Source organism: Megascapheus bottae, chromosome 5 (genome assembly GCF_031878675.1).
Source record: "Megascapheus bottae isolate mThoBot1 chromosome 5, mThoBot2.hap1, whole genome shotgun sequence".
In the NCBI taxonomy this organism is placed as follows: domain Eukaryota; kingdom Metazoa; phylum Chordata; class Mammalia; order Rodentia; family Geomyidae; genus Megascapheus; species Megascapheus bottae.
In genome coordinates, this window is record NC_143513.1 from 1,455,062 (window position 1) to 1,474,621 (window position 19,560).

The window sequence follows — 19,560 nt, forward strand, 5'->3', positions numbered from 1 at the left end:
CCCACCAGGCCGTGGCTTCGTTTCCTAATTTCTGTTTTAGGATTATTCTGAGGAACTAACTTGAGACTTAAAATACTTCAAGTCTGAGTAAAATATTTCTACTACATTATAAACAGAACAGTTTGGAGACAAATTAGTTTTGTAAAAAATGGTTTATCAATTCCATTTTGATATAAAACACATGGAAGAAACCTGGCCAACCTATACACAACTAGCACAATGTAAAAGGGTTCTTTTTACCAAATTTTGGGTCTATGAATGTACAAATGTTACTTCTATCACGTCTATGGTAATTTTAATTGTCTATGCTTTTCTACTTAACTATGCAGCTTTCTGCTGTCCTTTCTTTCCAATTAGAGATTTGTGGATGTGAGGGATCACACCTAGAATAAAATTTAAGAAAAAAAGTTAATTAAAACATTCTTTTAATTGGCCCATCTTAATATTTTAGTTCCTAAAGTGAAAAAAAAAGACCATTATATAAAGAATGAATTTTATTCAAGTCCATTTTCACATTCTAATCCTATTAAAAGTATCTCTATCAAAGCTGAACACCAGTGGCTCACACCTGTAGTCCTATCTACTCAGGGGGCTGAGCTCTGAGGATAGAAGCTCCTAGCCAGCCCAAGCAGAAAAGTGCATAGCACTCTTATCTCCAATCAACAGCATAAATCTAGAAGTGGAGCTGTCGCTCAAGTGTTAGAGCAGCAGCTTTGAGTGAAAAAAATAAGCAAGAGTGCAAGGCCCCAAATTCAAGTTACAGTACCAGCACCAAAATAAACACAAAAACCAGAAAAAGCCGGGTGCTTCATACCTGTAGTCCTAGCTACTCAGAAGGCTCAGATCTGAGGATTTCTGTAGCCCAGGCAAGGAAGTCTGTGAGACTCATTACCAATTCCCCACCAGAAAACTAGAAGCAATGCTGTGGCTCAAAGTGGTAGAGTGCTAGCCAACCAACAATGGTAAAACAAGTATATCAAGGGCTTCCCCAAGAAATTATTATAGGTAAAACGATGAGTTTATGTGCATTTTTAGCAAAGAGTTACCATAGCGTCATAAATTCCAAAATAAATATCACATACATAGAAAAAGTCAGAAGTGGTGTTGTGGCTCAAGTGGTAGAGCCCTAGCCTTGAGAAAGCCCAAGGACAGAGCTCAGGCCCTGAGTTTAAGCTCCCAGACTGGCAAGAAAAAAAAAAGAAAGAAAAAGAAAATCAGGCTTGAAATATTCCACATGAAATTTAGAAAAAGGGTGATATTGATCAAGATATACTGTACCGATAAACTACTTTGTTAAATGGAAACTCCTTCGCGTGTAAAGATAATTTAAAAAACAATTTAGGGGGACAGGAGTTTGGCATAGTGGTTAAAGTGCTTGCCTAGCATGCACGAAGACTTGGGTTCGATTCCTTGGTACCACATACATAGAAAAAAGCCGGAAGTGGTGCTGAGGCTCAAGTGGTAGAGCTCTAACCTTGAGAAAGTCCAAGGACAGCGCTCAGGCCCTGAGCTCAAGCCCAGGACTGGCAAAAAAAAAAAAAAAAAAAAAAAAAAAAAATTAAACAAACAAGGTAGGTGTTGGTGGCTCACACCTGTAATCCTAGCTATTTATGAGGCTGAAATCTGAGAATCATGGTTCGAAGTCAGCCCAAGGAGAAAATGTCCATGAGACTCTTATTTCCAATAAACTACTCAGAAAATGCCAGATGTGGCACCGTGATAGAGAGCTAGCCTTGAGCACAAGGAGATTCAAGGATAGCACCCAGACTGACTCCAAGCCCCAGGACTGGCAAAAAAAAAAAGGGGGGGGGAGGAGGAGGGAAGGGAAAGGAAGGGAAGGGAAGGCAGGCAGGTAGGCAGGGAGACAGAAAAATAAACAGAAATACTACTAATCAGGCTTAATAATACATACCACCCCCAGCAATGGTAGCCTTGATAAGAGAATCCAGCTCTTCGTCACCACGGATTGCAAGCTGCAAGTGACGGGGAGTGATACGCTTTACTTTGAGATCCTTGGAAGCATTTCCTGCCAGTTCCAGAACCTATAAAATAGCCAAGAAAAAATATAACAAGTAAAGGTTTCAGCCTTATTTAGTCCCTCTAGCTAGTCTACCAGCCAAAACTAAAAAGATCCTTCTAGAAATGTGGTAGTTTACACCTGTATTCCTAATTACTCAGAAAACTGAGATCTGAGGAACCAGGCTTGAAGTCAGCCTGGCAGATAATCTGGCAAAAAGCCAGAAATAGAGGTGTAGTTTAAGTGGTACAGCACCAGCTCTAAGCAAAAAAAGTGAAACAAGAGCACAAAATCCTGAGTGCAAGTCCCATACTGGTATCAAAAAGTAAAATAAAATAAAATAAAACACACACACACACACACAATTAAAACAAAGCCGGGTGCTGATATCACATGCCTATGATCTTTGCTACTCAAAAGGCTGAAATCTGAGAATTAGTACAGAAGGCATATTCATAAGACTATCTCCGATTAATCAGCAAAAGACCAGAAGTAGAGAGAGAGATATGGCTCAAGTGGTAGAGCATCAGTCTTGATCAAAAAAGCTAAGGTATAGCCCAGGCCCTGAGTTCAAGCCCTGATATCTGACACATAAGAACAAGAGAAAACAAAAACGTGAAACAATTTACTATTACAAAGAAAAAAAATTAAAGAACAAGGAATATTGTCTCTTATTCACGATTCTAAATATGAGCATTTACAAAATTGATGTATTTTAATAAATCCTTGTAGTGTTTTTTGTTTTTTTTTGGCCAGTCCTGGGGCTTGAACTTAGGGCCTGAGCTCTGTCCTTGGGCATTCCTCAAGACTAGTGCTCTACCACTTGAGCCACAGCACCACTTCTGGCTTGTTCGGTGTACATGGTACCCAGGAATCAAACCCGGGTTTTTATGCATGCTAGGCAAGCACTCTATCACTAGGCCACGTTCTCAGCCCCTCTTTGTAGTATTTTTTATACCAAGTCTTACTGGTAGTTCATTTCCTTTAATGATCGTGACTCATGTTACAGAAAGGTTTTAAAATGTAATTTGAGCTGGGCACAGTGGCTCATGCCTGTACTCCTAGCTATTCAGGAGGGTGATATATGAGGATCTCAGTTCAAAGCCAGCCCAGTCATGAAAGTCCATGAAACTCTCTTTTTTGTTTTTGGCCATTCCTGGGGCTTCAACTCAGGGCCTGGGCACTGTTCTTAGGCTTTCTCAAGGGTATTAGCTCTACCAGTTGAGCCACAGCACCACTTTTGGCTTTTTTTATGTAATCGAACCCAGGACTTTGTGAATGCTAGGTAAGTACATGAGCCACAATGCCACTTCTGATTTTTGAGTGATTAACAAGCCTAGTGCAGTCACTCATGCCTGTGATGGTAACTACTTAGGAGCCTGAGATCTGAGGATTATAATTCAAAGCCAGCCCACACACTAAAGTCAGTGAGACTTTTATCTCCAACTAACCACTAGAAAATGGGAAGTGGTGCTGTGGCTCTAGGGTCGGGTGGTAGCCTTGAGCTGAAGAGCTCAGACAGGGTCCAGTACCCAGGCCCAGAGTTCAAGCCCCATGACTGACCAAAAAAAATAAAAAAGAAAAAAAAAAGGTCTCATGGGGACTTTTCCAACCATGATCCTTAGATCTCAGCCTCCTAAGTAGCTAGGATTATAGGCGTGAGCAATTGGTGTCCTGCGAATCTTCAAATTTCAAGTCCAGTTACCTATAACATGATATTGTTGGGTTTTACCTTCATAAAAATCTACTGGCATCAATATACCACCGGGGGAATCAGTACAAAAATAATTCCAGATTCCCTTGTTGAATACTTGTTTGTTAAACACGTCATTTGAAATATGATATAAAAATCAAGGTTAATTAATTCTTTAATAAAAAAAATAATTCCACAAAACCCTCTCAAATATTTAAGTAGAGGATAAGTTAGACTGAGTGCCTGGATTTTAAAAACTGACACTTGCCCATCCTTCCCCATGAATTCTGACAGCTCTGGGATGAGACACAGCAGTAGCATTTTTGAAAACTTTTCAAGTGGTTCTAGTGCCAAACCAAGATCAAAAAGTGCTTATTGTTGGGGGAGGGGAAGGGAAGGTAGGTAGGAGGGGAAAAGTGCTTATGCCTGATCTACACTCTTGGCTTAGGGTACAGACTACTAAATGACAAACTCCAAATGTAAGTATCTGGGATATATTGACCACCATAGATACTGTATGCTTTGCTGAAGCCCACATCTCTCTTCATGGCACTGATATTGAATCTATGGCATCATATATTAGGTACTTATTCTATTCTCCATGCTGTACTTTCTGTCTGCCTAATTTTAACTATCTAGTCATGGTAATCACCTAATACCCGTAATCTCAGCTACTTGGAAGACTGAGGCAGAAGTATTACAAGTGTGAGACTTGAGACCCTATAAGGAAAAAAAATAACCAGGCACTGATGGCTTACATTACCTATAATCCTACTCCAAAAGCCTGAGATACAGAAAATGCAGTTCAAAGCCAACCTGGGCAAAAAAAAAAAAAATACTACAGAGTTCATCTCCAAAATAATCAGGTGCTGGTGGCTCACACCTATAATCCCAGCTACTCAGGAGGCTGAGATCTGAGTGGTGCTATGGCTCAAGCACTTGCCTTGAGCAAAAAGAAGCTCAAGACAGTGCCCAGGCCTTCAGATACTCCACCAAAACAAAACCAAACAAAAACAGAAAAATGAAAGGAGATAAAACAATAGTGATTCAAAGCAAGTGTAGGCAACAGCTAGGCCTTATATTGAAAACTAAGCTTGTTATCTCAGCTACTTGGGGGAGATGGAGAGCAAGGAAGACTTGGGTTTGAGACAAGCTCAGGCAGAAAAGTAATGAAGACCCTCATCTTAAGTAAGTAATCTAGGAGTGGTGATAGGAACAGTGATTCCAGCTATGATAGGGCCATAATTAGGAGGACTTCAAGCTGAGGCAAGCCCCAGGCAAAAACTTGACTCTACTAGAAAAAAAAAAAAAGGCTGAAAGGGCTAGGAATAGCTAACCTCATAACCACCACCAAACAGCAAAAATACAAACAAAACAAAAAATAAGACAGGTATAGTGATGCACACCTGCAATATAAGAGGCAGAGGTAGGAACATTAGGACCAGAGGCTGGTTTGGCAAAGATATGACATCCAATCCGAAAAAGTAAAGCAAAAAGGGCTAGAGGTACAACTCAAGAAGTAGAGCCTAGCATGTTTAAGGCGCTGGCTTGAAATGAACACTATGCCCAGCTAGGAAATGTATTCTTTACCTGACTTATGTAACTGTAATTCCTCTGTACATCAACTTAAAATCAATTAAAAAAAGAAAGAAAAAAAAAGTAATGTTCAAATTGTAGTGTACCCTGACAATAAAATAAAATTTAAAAATAAAAGTAGTGCAGATAGGACTTAAGCAGTATGATCCAAAATACTATGTTGCAACAATGTAAACAAAAATGAATACCTTGGGCTAGGAATGTGGCTTACTGATAACAGTGCTCTCCTAGCATGCATGAGGCCTTGAGTTCAATTCCTTGATACCACAGAAACAAAAATAAATTAAAAAAACCTTTTTTTTTTTAAAGAGAGAATACCTTGATGGACATGATGGCCCAAGTCTGTAATTCCAGCATCTGGGAAGCAGAGGCAGGAGGATAGAGAATTTGAGGTCAAACAGGGCTACATACTGAATTCCAGGCCATCTTGAGGCATGTAGTGAGACACCTGTCTCAAAAAACCAGAACAAAAACCATATACCTTTCTAGAGTCTGCAGTCAAAAAAAACTGTACCAAGAAAATGTTTCAGTAATACCACACAAAACAACTTACTCACGGCAGGAAATCTAAGCTATTGATAATTGATGTTAAATAATCAAAATGATTTGGTGAATATAATGAAATGGTAGGGACAATAAATGATATATAGTTAGACCTACACTCATTTGACTAGTTCCCCACCTCAATCAAGACCCTTCTGTTTACCTTGGCAGTCTCTGCACTTCACTGGCTTGCCTTCTCTGGAATAAAGCTCAAGGAGTTTCTTGGTTTCCAATTAGTTTTTCTTAAGAATTACAAACTTGGGCTGGGAGTTTGGCCTCGTGGTAGAGTATTTGCTTAGCATGCACGAAAGACCCCGGTTCAATTCCTCAGTACCACATACATAGAAAGAAGCAGGAAGTGTTGCTGAGGCTCAAGTAGTAGAGCTCTAGCCTTGAGAAAGTTCAAGGACAGTGCTCAGGCCCTGAGTTCAAGCCCAGGACTGGCAAAAAAAAAAAAAAAAAGAATTACAAACTCAACTGGGTGCAGGCTGTTTCACACCTACAATCTAGCTGCTAAGGAGGCTGAGATATGAGGATCGTGACTCAAGGCCAGGTTGGGTAGGAAAGCCCTCAGACTCTTATCTCCAACTAACCATCAGAAAACCAGAAGTGGCACTGGCTCAAGGAGGTAGAGCACTAGCCTTGAGCACAAAACCTCAGAGACAGCATTCAAACTGTACAATCAACAACAACAACAACAAAAAATACAAACTTTTGCCCATGAAATTAATCTTCTGATGTCAACCATATGTATAAACATGCAGAAAACCAGAAGATCATTTTTTTTTTTTTTGAACTCAGGGCTTATGCACTGTCCTTGGGCTTTCTCAAGGCTAGGGCTTTACCACTTGAAAAACAACACCACTTCTGGCTTTTTTCTATGTATAGGGTATTGAGGAATTGATCCTGGGTCTTTGTGCAAATGCTAGGCAAGCACTCCACCACTAGGCAAAACTCCCAGGCTCAGAAGATCTTTTACCTAATGAGTAAGAGATCTGATAGCATCATAATACACATACGACTTGTTTTTTCAATAACCTGCTGTATTTTATTTTATTGTTGGGGTGATGTATATCAGGGTTACAGTAATTCATCAGGTAGTGGGTATATTACATTATTTCTTGCCAGTTCTGGGGCTTGAACTCAGGGCCTGAGCACTGTCCTTGGGCTTTCTCAAGGCTAGAGCTCTGCTCTACCACTTAAGCCTCAGCACAATTTCCACCTTTTTCTATGTATGTGGTACAGAGGAATGGAACCCCAGTTAGTCTTTGTGCACGCTACGTAAGCACTCTACCACTAGGCCAAACTCCCAGCGAATATATGACTTTTATAAATCACCCTGGATATTTTTCTTCTCCTGCCCACCTTTTTGAGATAGTGTCTTTCTTTGGATCATAGGCTGGCCTGAAACTTGAGATTTTTCTGTCTCAAGCTCCTGAGTTCTGGATTACAGATGTGTTCCACTGTACCTGCCTAGAGCAACATTCCTGCAAGCCTTTATCCTACTCAAAATTTTCATAAATGAAAAAGTTATACAGTAATTTGCCTATTGACTCTGTTATATGTCTCAGTATTCATTTAATTGTTGTTGCTGTTGTTATTATTATTATTATGGCCACTCTTGGGGCTTGAACTCAGGGCCTAGGTACTGTCCCTACGCCTCTATGTGCTCAAAGCTAGCACGCTACCACTTGAGTCACAGTGTCACTTTTTTTTTTTCTGTTTATGCGGTACTGAGGAATCAAACCCAGGGCTTCATGCATGCTAAACAAGCACTCTACCATGAAGTCATATTCTCAGCCCCATTACTAATACTTTTATACTCTTATGTCATGCCACTTAAAAAAATATGGATACAGCTGGGCGCGATGACGCATTCCTCCTAGCTACTCAGGAGGCTTACTGGCATTTCTTAATTGTTGTTTGTGGTGAGTGGTACTGGGATTTGAACACAGGGTCTTGCACCTACTCAGTTTACATTCTCAATTGGAACTGTATCACTTAAGGCACATCTCCAGCCTGGCTTCTTGCTGGTTATTTAGGAGACAAACCTGTAAAGTCTTCTCGGAAGGCTGGATTTAAAAGTATCACTCCTGGCCGGGAGTTTGGCTCACTGGTAGAGTGCTTGCCTAGCATGCACGAAGACCTGGGTTCAATTCATATACATAGAAAAAGCCAGAAATGGTGCTGAGGCTCAAGTGTTAGAGCTCTAGCCTTGAGAAAGCCCAAGGACAGTGCTCAGGCCCTGAGTTTAAGGCCCAGGACTGGCAAAAAAAAAAAAAAAAAAAGTCTCAATCCTGCAGATCTCAGCCTCCTTTGTAGGCATGAGTCACTAGCACCAGGTCTACCAAGTTTTATTTTTAATTCTAGCACTGCACGATTAATACGCTGACAGATGCATTTATAATTGCTATTTAAAAGAAACCAGATGAGTGGGAGAAAATGAAAGATTAACACTATTCAAAAAGCAATATACTCATTACCTGACTTATGTAACTGTAACCCCTCTGTACATCACCTTTACAATAACTTTTTTTTTTTTTTTGCCCAGTCCTGGGGCTTGAACTCAGGGCCTGAGCTCAAGGCTAGAGCTCTACTACTTGAGCCACAGCACCACTTCTGGCTTTTTCTATGAATGTGGTACCAAGGAACTGAATCCGCGTCTTTGTGCATGTTAAGCAAGCACTCTACTACTAGGCCAAACTCCCAGCACCCTACAATAAAATTTAAATTAAAAAAAAAAGAGAGAGAGAGAAAAGAAACTAGATGAAGGCCAGACCTGAGGCAGGTCAGCCTGGTCAAGACCTGGAGACTTTATCTAAAAAGAAGGAAAAGGAAAAAACCAGGTGCCTGCAATCCCAGCTACTTGAGAAGTGGAGGTAAGAAAATCATGATGAGATCAGCCTTTACAAATGAGCATAAGACCTTATCTTAAAAAATTAAAAGCAGCTGGGCATGGTGGCTCACATCTGTAATCCTAGCTACTCAGGAGGCTGAAATCTGAGGATCAAGGTTCAAAGCCAGCCGGGGCACTAAAGAATTTGAGACAGATTGTTATTTCCAATTAACCTGAAGAAAATGGGAAGTGGGGCTGTGCCTCAAGGGGAATGGTGGTAGCCCTGAGCTCTTCAGCTCAAGGACAATGCCCAGGCACACAAGCCCAGGGGTAGGGTGGTAGCCTTGAACTGAAGAGCTCAGGGACAGGTCCAGGCCCAGAGTTCAAGCCCCATGACCCACAAACAAAAGACAACAAAAAAATAAAACCCTAGAAGCAAAGGGACTGTGAACATGGCTTAAGTGGTAGAATATCTCAAATGCAAGAATTATGTTTAATTCTCAGTAGTACCAAAAAGAAAGAAAAAGAAATTCAAGAGCAAACATTGTCTCTTTGGGTTGCAGAACTTAGTTTAGAGGACCTTCTGGACTCCCCTATACAAGACATTGCATTGTCCCACAAACCTCAGCAGTGAGGTACTCCAGAATTGCAGCACTGTACACGGCAGCAGTGGCACCCACCCGTCCGTGGCTTGTAGTACGAGTCTTCAAGTGTCTGTGGATGCGGCCCACAGGAAACTGCAAGAGAGATGTCTCACTGGCAATCACTGCCAAGGGTCTTCATCGATGAAGTTAATAAATGGTTTAACACAAGTATAGCATGAACTAAATAACCTGGGTGTACGGAAGTCAAAACTAGTTGGCAACTGACAGTTCCTAGGTGCTGAGGGTATGTCTGGTAATCAGCTTCAAATCTGTCAGTTCTGCACAATACGGAAGGAGGGTTTCATTATCAGTTTCTATCAGATGATAGAAATAATTCTGGCTGGCACTACTGTACATGTGACATATCACCCATTCACCTCTTCCACCTAATAAGCTGCACATGACTGTAATGCCAGACGATTTTTCCTCTCATCCTAACTCTCCTTTCTTCAGTTTGAAGAAGTAATCATCTGGTTAGGAAATATCCTCACCACTCTTTCAAGGAGACATTTATCTTCTATTCAAATAGAGTCCTTTGGAGCCTGTAATGTAGCTCAAGTGGCAAAGTACTTGCTTAGTGAGTCTGAGGTTCTGAGTTCAAACCTCATGGGGTGGAGCTTATAGGTAGAAAGTACTCTCTCATCTCTAAAGTACCCCAATCCTATTTGTTTTGTGCTTTCATTACCACTCCCTCCAGGGGTTTTGGTTGGTTTGGTTGTTTTTGGTACTGGTGGTCTTGTACAAGTTGCTCTACTTTTCTTTGCAATTCACTATTTATTGTCCTTCCTTAGTCTTATTTCAATTACTTCTTTTCCAGTGGCTCCTTCCTTAATACTTTACCACAAATCTTCAATTGATTACAGTGAAGTCTACATATCTCCTTCCTTTTCAAAGGTAAAATTTTAATTATTATTATTATTTTGCCATTTCTGGAGCTTGAACTCAGGGCATGGGTACTGTCCATGGACACTTTTTGCTCAAGGCCAGCACTCTGCCACTTGAGCCACAGCACCTCTTCTGGCTTTTTCTGTGTATGTGGTATGGAGGAATCAAACTCAGGGCTTCATGCATGCTAGGTGACCACTCTACCACTAGGCTATGCTCTTGGTCCCTTAAAATTCCAACTTTCTTTTTTTTTTGCCAGTCCTGGGCTTGAGCTCAGGGCCTGAGCACTGTCCTTGGACTTTCTCAAGGCTAGAGCTCTACCACTTGAGCCTCAGCACCACTTCCAGCTTTTTTCTATGTATGTGGTACCGAGGAATCGAACCCGGGTCTTCGTGCATGCTAGGCAAGCACTTTAACCACTAGGCCAAACTCCCGGCCCCAAAATTCCAACTTTCTTATTGCCATTTCTCCCAACCTAAACTTCAACTACTTCAATATTACCATTTTCATTACCAATCTACTACTCACTTATCGATCTCTTTTTAAAATTTTATTTAATGTGGTACCAAGGAATTGAATCTAGGGCCTCATGCATGGTAGGCAAGCACTCTACCACTAATTCCATTCCCAGCTGTATAGATCTCACTCTTAAGGAGTAAAAGCACTTTTTCCTACACCAACCCCATTACCTTTTTAAACTGGATCCACACTTTATTCTCTTTTACATTCTTGTGGAGATTGTGTTGTCTGACACCTAGTAGGACCTTAAAAATATCTCTCTGGGGGTCTGTAGTGTGGCCTAGTGGTAGAATGCTTATCTAGCATGCACAAAGCCCTGGGTTCGATTCTTTGGTACCACATATCCAGAAAAAGCCAGAAATGGTGCTGTGGCTCAAGTGGCAGAGCACTAGCCTTGAGAAATCCCAAGGATAGTATCCAGGCCCTGAGTTCAAGTCCCAGGACTTGCAGAAAAAAAAATCTCTTTGGGCCAGGGGTTTGGCTTAGTGGTAGATTGCTTACCTAGCATGCATGAAGACCTGGGTTTAATTCCTCAGTACCAAATACATGGAAAAAAGCCGGAAGTGGTGCTGTGGCTCAAGTGGGTAGAGCAGGCCTTGAGAAAGCCTAACAAGAGAGCTCAGGCCCTGAGTTCAAGCCCCAAGACTGGCAAAAAAAAAAAAATCTTTGGCTGGGTACCAGTACTTCAAAACTATAATCCTAGCTAGCTAATCCTGAGGCCTAGATCTGAAGTTGTGATCAGGAAAGTCCATGACACTCTTACCTTGAATAAACCACACAAAAAGCCAGAAGTACAGCAATGGTTCAGGTGGTAGGATACTAGCACTAGAAAGAGCACAAAAACTCAGAAATAATGCCTAGGATCTGAGTTCAAGACCCAGAGCCAGCACATACACAGAAAAAAAAAATCTTTGTAGGCACCAAATTCAGTAAAGTTTGTGTGTGTGTGTATGTGTGCATGCATGCCAGTCCTAGGGCTTGAACTCAGGGCCTAGGCATTGTCCGAAGGCTAGCACTCTACCACTTGAGCCACAGCACCACTTTCAGCTTTTTCTGTGTATGTGGTACTGAGGAATGGAACCCAGGGCTTTGTATATGCTAGGCAGACACTCTACCACTAGGCCACATTCCCAGCTCCTATTCATTAATTTATTGACACAGGGTATTTCTATGAGTTTAGACTGGCCTCTCTCTGGCTTCCAAATGATGAGATTACAAGTGTGATTCATTTTTTTCTTAAAATCAATATATAAATCAAGCTGTCTTGATCTGGCTGCTGTAGTAGCCTTGTAGGGATGGAGCAGAGTCTAACACTACATTAACTTTTGTAATGCTACCACTGAGGAGTGTAAGTCTGATGTCTGTTAGGGCTACTTAGTGGAACTACTAGGAAAGGAAGAAAAGGAAGGGAAAGAAAAGGAAAGGAAAATGGAATTGGAATTGGGAAAAACAGGAGGGGTGGAAAGAGAAGAAGAGGAAGAAAGGAAAAGAGAAACAGAGAAAAGAAAGGAAGGGAAAAGAAGTTTTGGGAGCAGGGTAAATAAGAACACCACTTTGCATCCACTCTGTGGTCTGAAGCCTGCTGTGCTTGGCTGTCTCAAATCGAGGAACTATCAATCTTGTATTGCTGGGGCTCAGATACACATGTGACCACAGACTACTGATTTTCCACAAATGATCCCAAATTTGTAATTCTGTGCAGCACTACTCTTGGAAATGCTTCGTTCATGTTTCCAACTCTGGATGTTCTTCACATAGAGGTTCTGGTAAACTTCAAGATGACTAATTCTCATAGCATGCTCCTTTGCACAGTGTGTTCCTTAAGTTCTTTCTCTGACTTCCTCTCACTCCTGTACCCTTCCCCCAAACCACCTTAATTCAAGTGCATGTTGTCACTTCCTAGATCATGGCAGTACCCTTCATGCAGGCTTACATAGCTTTCAAATGCACTGTACTTCAAATGAATTGTCATAGTGCCCTCAGATGTACAATGTGTCAAACTGAGGTTTCTTTAATCCATTCTTCAGTGTCACCTAAACCAAACTCTCACTATTACTGCAAGGATGAAACCTAAACCTTGCCAGGCATGGTGGTGGTGCATGCTTGTAATCCAACACTTAGGGGCTGAGGCAGGAGATTGAAAGTTTGAGACAAGCCTGGGCTTCACAGTGAAACCATCTCAAGACACAAATCAACAAAAACCCTGATAGTCTGGCTTTCCAACTTTCTTGTTTAAAAGTGTCTGTTGGGTAGCACAATGGCAGGAAATAATTTCAGAAATTTTTGAATGTGCTTAAGTTGCAACAATATACAAAATTTGAATGGTTTTGTGACCATTCAACCCATAATTGACATAGTAAAGAAATTTTAAGAGAACTAAAACAAGTATTCCTTCCTGCCCCGCCTCCATTTCTTACCCAGAGAATGAAGGCAACACTGTAAACACCTCCAAAGAAAAACCACAGCACACTTGCTTTCATATAAAATCTTAAAAGAACAGATTTTAATAGAATAAAATTACTAAATTCATTAAGGCCTTTTTACAATTTGTTCTCATATAAAACTAATTGTTAACTTTATGATATAAATATTGACCAATGAATCACATTACTAAAGGCCTACGGTAATAAAAGGACATTTTGGAAATTAATTAACATCTACGGGCCAAGAATGACAACAGTATAAAAGAAAATGATTTGACAATATACTGCAAAGATTTTTACCTGTAGTCCAGCTCTCTGTGAGCGAGACACGGCTTTAGCCTTGGCTTTCCCGCTGTCCTTGCCAGCTTTGCCTCCAGCCTGGATGAAAAAAAGTTTCAGATGAAAAGTTGAATACTACCTCAAAGAAATAACAGACAACAAAATTTGTAGTTTTATTTTGGGTACTTAAATGCGGTCTTAGGTGATCTACTAACCCATTGGTATCATATCAAGTCTCATGAATTTTTATTAAAATATATGGTTCAAGAGGTAAAGCATCAGCTAAGCAAAACAAGCCAAACAAAAGCAAGGTCCTGAACTCAAACCCTGGTACTATCAAAACAAAAAAAAGACATACAAAATTTAAAATGTGAGAGTTCTACAAATTTAAACATATTTCTCAATTTTCTGATTGAAGAATATTTTTTGGGGGGGGGTGGGTCATGGGGCTTGAACTGGACCTGAGCTCTTCAGCTCAAGGCTACCACCCTACCCCTGGGCCTGGGTATTGTCCCTGAGCTCAACAGCTCAAGGTTACTGCCCTACCCTTGAGCCAAGCCCCACTTCCCATTTTCTAGAGTTTAACTGGAGATAAGAGTCTCAGGTCCTTTTGTGCCTTTTCTAGAGGTTAACTGGAGATAAGAGTCTCAGGTCCTTTTGTGCCCGGGCTGGCTTTGAACCTTGATCCTCAGATCTCAGTCTCCAGAGTAGCTAGGATTACAGGTGAGCACCACTGCACCAGGCTTGATTGATGAATTCTGAAAGTCTGTAACTTTTATGCATAGCTGCAAAAATTTCTAATGTGTCAACATAGCATTACGTTTCCGAATGTTTCACTTAGAATTACTCAGAATTTAGTTATTGTGGGATGAATAACAAGCATGGTACCAAGAACAAAACAGAGAAACTGGAGGCATGGCTCAAGTGGCCACCCCTGAGTTGAAAAAGCTCAGACAGTGAGGTCCTGAGTTCAAGCCCCAGTACCAGTAGTGTACCAGCCTTAAGCAAAAGGAAAGCATGATCAAGACATATTGAATTCAAGCCTTAGTTCCTTTTGTGTGTGTGTGGGGAGGGGGGTCATGGGGCTTGAACTGGGCCTGGGCACTGTCTCTGAGCTCTTCAGCTCAAGCAAGCCTTACTTCTGTCACAAAACCAAACAACAACTACCTTCTAAGCCAGGTACTGGTAGCGCATACCTATAATCCTAGGACTCAGAAGGCTGAGATCTGAGAGGATCACAGTTTGAGGCCAGCCCAGGCAGGAAAGTCCATTGAGATTTTTACCGCCAATAAACTTCCAAAGAAGTCAGAAGTGGAGCATAGCTCAAGTGGTAGAGCACTAGCCTTGAGCAAAAAAGCTAAGGGACAGTGTCCAGGCCTCAAGTACAAGCCCCAGTAACACACCTCTCCCTCTCCCCCCCATCTCTCTCTATATATACATACATACATATGCATATATATATATATATTTTTTTTTTTTGGTGGGTCATGGGGCTTGAACTCTGGGCCTGGGAGCTGTCCATGAGCTCTTCAGCTCATGGCTACCACCCTACCCATAGAGCCACAGTGCCAATTCCCGTTTTCTAGTGATACATTGGAGATGTGAGTATGACATTCTTTAGTGGCCCGGATGGCTTTGAACCATGATCCGCATCTCAGCCTTCTGAGTAGTTAGGATTACAGGCGTGAGCCACCTCGCCTGGCTAAAAATATTTTTTTAATTACTGGAACTGGAAATTTTTACAAGAACCAAAATTTGTGTCCTTTGGACTAACCATTCTGCTTCCAGTTTAGGTGATGGGTCTATTGAATCCCATCCGTGCTATCCTCAAGCAGAAGGGAAAAAAATCGAATACAGTTTGGACACAAGAAATGCTAGCAGCTCCAGTGTGCGTTATGTCAAAAACACTGCAGTGGCATAGGCGCCAGCAAGTCCTTTTACCTCAAGCTTTATCCACTTTTGAGTCTTTCAAAGGCACGCTGTTACAGAATGAAAGGTCACCATAAAGAAAAAAAGAAAAGAAAAAGAAAATTCCAACCGGGGCAAAGGAAGGGCTGCTGGGAAGACGGCTTGCCAGCTTGCCCGAGGGAGAAGGGAGTCTGCCCCAAGCTGCGACCCCCGCTCCGGACCCCGTCCCGGACCGCCGGGCGTTACGTAGCCTAGCAACGCCGGGCTCCGCGCCCCCGGACTCCGCGCCCCCGGACTCCGCGCCCCGGGACTCCGGCAGCGGGTCGGGCCCGGCCAGGGCAGGTGCTGACTTCCTTCTCCCGCTGGACAGACGCCGCTGCGTCCCGGGTGGCCGGCCCGACGGGGCCCGGACCCCGCCGGATAAAGTGTTTGTCCCCGACCGCCCCGCCCCTCCCCACCGCACCACCAAGCCAGACGCTCGCGTCGTGCAGGGCCGCCCAGGACGCGGCCCCGGCGTCCGCCAACACCCGACTCCACAGGTAGCGGCACAGACGCCGGGGCTCCGCGCTCGGCCAGTCCGTCCCGCTCGGCCTCCCTAACTCACCATGGTCTCGGCAGACTCTGCTCGGCCGCGGGACCACCCCCTGCCGCCCCGCCCCGCCCCGCCGCCGCCGCCGCCCTCGCAGCTCCGAAGCGCTGCAGCCGCAGCCGCCGCCAAAACCGGACAATGGCTAGAGCCCGCCTCTTGCTACCAAAACCAATGGCCGCTCGATTTGCTGATTTAGAGCTTGGGGGAGAGCCAATCGCGAGCCTTCTTCTAGACAAAGCCCCGCCTCTGTGTCAACTCCTCCTCAACGGCTGTTTGTTTTTGCACACGGCACGGGAAGGCGGGGCCATCAGCTCCAATGCTGTTGCGCTCTCGGCCTTTTTCCACGCGCGGAATCTAACGGACAGAAGGACTGGCCAATGAGAGTGCAAGACAGCCAATGAAAACATTGCCCGCAAGCAAAGGAGGCGGGAGGCCAGGAACGGCTGCAGGAATATCCAATCAGGTGGAGCGGTTTTTGGCGGCCGTGGATTTCCCGCCCATTCTCGGCAGCCTTGGCTCTGGGCTCTTTTGGGAGGTGGAGGTCGGTGGGCCTGCGTGCTGCCTTGGCCATTGGTGGGACCGGAGAGTTTAGTGGGCTCCGAGTTTTAAGATTGCACGGGCAGCCGCAGGCCCCTGTCCCTTTTGGAGCGTCCTGTTGCTACTAAGTGAAAGTTTGGGGAACACCCCGGAGTAGAGCAGAGCAAAACCTATAATGCGGAATGCCTCTTGTTGGAAGCTGTTTTGAAAATTAAAGAATGGGCGTGAACGCATAGGCTCCGCGGCGATCTTTTCCTGGGGCCCACCATCTGTGTGCACAAATTGATGTTGGTCCGTCTTGGGGCTTGAACTCAGGGCCTGGGCGCTGTGCCCGAGCGTCTTGGCCCAAGGCAAGCGTTCTACCCCTTGAGCCCCCGTGCCACTTCTGGCCCTCTGTTCTAGAACACACCAGAGCAATGTCAGGTCCAGGTGTCTCGAGGGGCTAATGAGAGGAGCTTTCAGGGCAAATGAAACCAGCTCTGCTAAAGGCGTGGTGTAGAAACATAGCAATAAGAACCCCAGGAATTCCACACATGGTTCTGCCCAAAGTCTTGCCCACAAAGTAGCTGATGAAGGTTTGCGTCTTTTTTATTTTTTGGCCAGTGCTGGGGCTTGAACGCAGGGCCTGAGCACTGTTCTTGGACTTTCTCAAGGCTAGAGCTCTACCACTTGAGCCACAGCGCCACTTCTGGCTTTTTCTATGTCTGTGGTACCGAGGAATCGAACCCAGGTCTTGGTGCATGCTAGGCAAGCACTCTACCATTAGGCCAAACTCCCGGCCAGGTTTGTATCTTGTAGCTGTTCCCAAAACAGTTTTCCATCCCCACCCAAAGAGGTAGGGTGTCAACTGGTGGACAAATGAGATCATGCTAGCTATCCTGATGAGTCACTTTCCTGGGCCAAGTCACCAACTAGCTCTCACTGCCAGGAAACCAGAACCTGCTAATCCTAGAACATTCACAATCGTTGACAACAACTCTTCTTCCCTGGGAAGAATGTTCTCTGCTATTCTTCCCAAAGCCTCTCATGAGCTTAACAGGCTTTCTATTTTTATGTTATAAGGGATGAGATAAAACACTCCACTACTAACCCAAACCCTCATCCATAAAGTAGACAAATATGCCTTTTGGTCCATCATTTTTTTTTTTTTGCCAGTCCCAAGGCTTGGGCTTTCTCAGTCTGTCTTTCTTTCCTTTCTTTTCTTTCTTTCTTTCTTTCTTTCTTTCTTTCTTTCTTTCTTTCTTTCTTTCTTTCTTTCTTTTCTGTCTTTCTTTCTTTCCTTTCTTTCTTTCTTTCTTTCTTTCATTCGTTCATTCGTTCGTTCTTTCTTTCTTTCTGTCAAGGGCCTTGAACTCTGGGCCAGGGCTTTGTCCCTTGAGCCACAGTGCCACTTCCAGTTTCCTGGTGGTTAATTGGAGGTAATTGTTTTTTTGTTTTTTTTTGCTATTCCTGGGCTTGGTCTCAGGGCCTGAGCACTGTCCTTGGACTTTCTCAAGACTAGAACTCTACCACATGAGCCTCAGCACCACTTCCATCTTTTTTTTCTATGTATGTGATACAGAGAAATCGAACCCAGGTCTTTGTGCATGTTAAGTAAGCACTCTACCACTAGGCCAAACTCCCGACCCTTGGAGATAATCTTTTAATAATAATTTTTAAAAAATGATGCAGCCAGCCGCGGTGGCTCACGCTTATAATCCTAGCTACTCAGGAGGCTGAGATCTGAGAATCAAGGTTCAAAGCCAGTGTGAGCAATACAAAGTGAAGTGACTCTTTCTCCAATTAATCACTAGAAAACAGGAAGTGGGGCTGTGGCTCCAGGGTAGGGTGGTAGTCTTGAGTTGAAGAGTTCAGAGACAGCACCCAGGCCCAGTGGTAGGGCAGTAGCCTTGAGTTGTAGAGCTCAGGGACAGTGCCCAGGTCTCGGGGACAGTGCCCAGGTCTCGAGTTCAAGCCCCATGACCCACAAGAAATAAATAAAAAATGATGCTATATATCAAATGAACTTGGTTTTTAGGAAACTGGTTTCTCCTAAAAGTTGACTTTTACTTTTTCCTCCTTATCAAGTTTTACCTTCCATGTGAACCATGTATCACGTTCCTGTCCTCTACTACAATCCTGGAATATAGTAGTTACCCATCATTAATTGGATGAATGGACTTAAATTTTAATAATGACCACTAGGTGGCTCTCATTTCCCCAAGAATTACTGTGTTTTTGTTTTCTTATCTTTTTGCCTTCCTCCAAAATTATGAAATTATATGCATCTACCTTATGGATTTTTATGTGTGAAAGGAGATTTGTACAGACTCACACTAGTAGTCTTGGACACAGTTGGGCATACAATCTAGCTTCAACAAGGCCAAAATGACCAAATTTATTCCTGTTCTTTGAGGTATTGGCTCTAATGAAGTTTTTGCAGACATGGCCTGGCTGCAACTTCTCACGAGGCTAAAATAGTCAGACTACCTACAGGTGTTCAAAGTGAGCCAGATGAAGTCTTTCTGAAGCAAGCACAAAACTAATTCATGATAACAACTGAGCTATCCCCCATCCTTGCCCTGAATGTTACCAATTGAGGTGGCAAGTCTTTACATGGAGTCCACAAACCAAGACAGCTTCATTATTACCAGTCAGATTGTCTGGCTAGCTGAGGCCTATTTACCCAGGAACTCAGAAGTCTGTGTCTGGGAGCTCTGAGTGACTTTGGATCATGTTAACAGGTACTCTGTGTTAGCAGAGATTTCTTAGTGCTCTATTATTTCATTTGCAAGCTTTTCTTTTGTGCCAGTCCTGGGGCATAAATTGAGGGCCTGAACACGGTCCTTGAGCTTTTTTGCTCAAGGCTAGTGCTCTAGACACAGCTCTACTTGTGGCTTTTGGGTAGTTAATTGGAGATAAGAGTCTCACACATTTTTCTTAATCAGGCTGGCTTTGAACTTCAGATCTCAGCCTCCTGAGTAGTTAGGATTACTGATGTGGGTCAGCAGCACCCAGCACTTTTCCCCTTCTTTACACCTTTTTTTCTTTTTTTAAAAAAGTTTTGTCAGGGTGATATACAGAGGAGTTACTTACATACGTAGTGAGTACA

The 19,560-nt window shown here is 43.2% G+C and overlaps 1 protein-coding gene across 1 annotated transcript; it reads right to left on the minus strand.

Moving 5' to 3' along the window:
• Positions 1–133: 133 nt before the first annotated feature.
• On the minus strand, positions 134–16,503 carry H2az2 (H2A.Z variant histone 2). The gene is made up of 8 exons (XM_090332844.1): positions 16,343–16,503; positions 16,220–16,286; positions 15,948–16,091; positions 13,457–13,534; positions 9,309–9,422; positions 5,625–5,663; positions 1,913–2,042; positions 134–383 (listed from the first exon to the last, which is right to left on the minus strand). Exons 1-8 carry the CDS (start codon positions 16,501–16,503, stop codon positions 322–324), a joined length of 795 nt encoding a protein of 264 aa, XP_090188970.1. The 3' UTR covers positions 134–321.
• Between the last annotated feature and the right edge of the window lie 3,057 nt (positions 16,504–19,560).

Bases quoted from the DNA above. Each gene is read 5' to 3' on its own strand.
- H2az2 (XM_090332844.1), bottom strand. From the start codon at position 16,503: ATGGCCAAGGCAGCACGCAGGCCCACCGACCTCCACCTCCCAAAAGAG. The intron at 9,423-13,456 runs GTAAAAATCTTT...TCTCTCTTGCAG, and splicing joins CACAGAGAGCTGGACTACAG to TTTCCTGTGGGCCGCATCCA. The intron at 2,043-5,624 runs GTATTCTCTCTT...GCTATTTTATAG, and splicing joins GGGCCATCATGTCCATCAAG to GTTCTGGAACTGGCAGGAAA.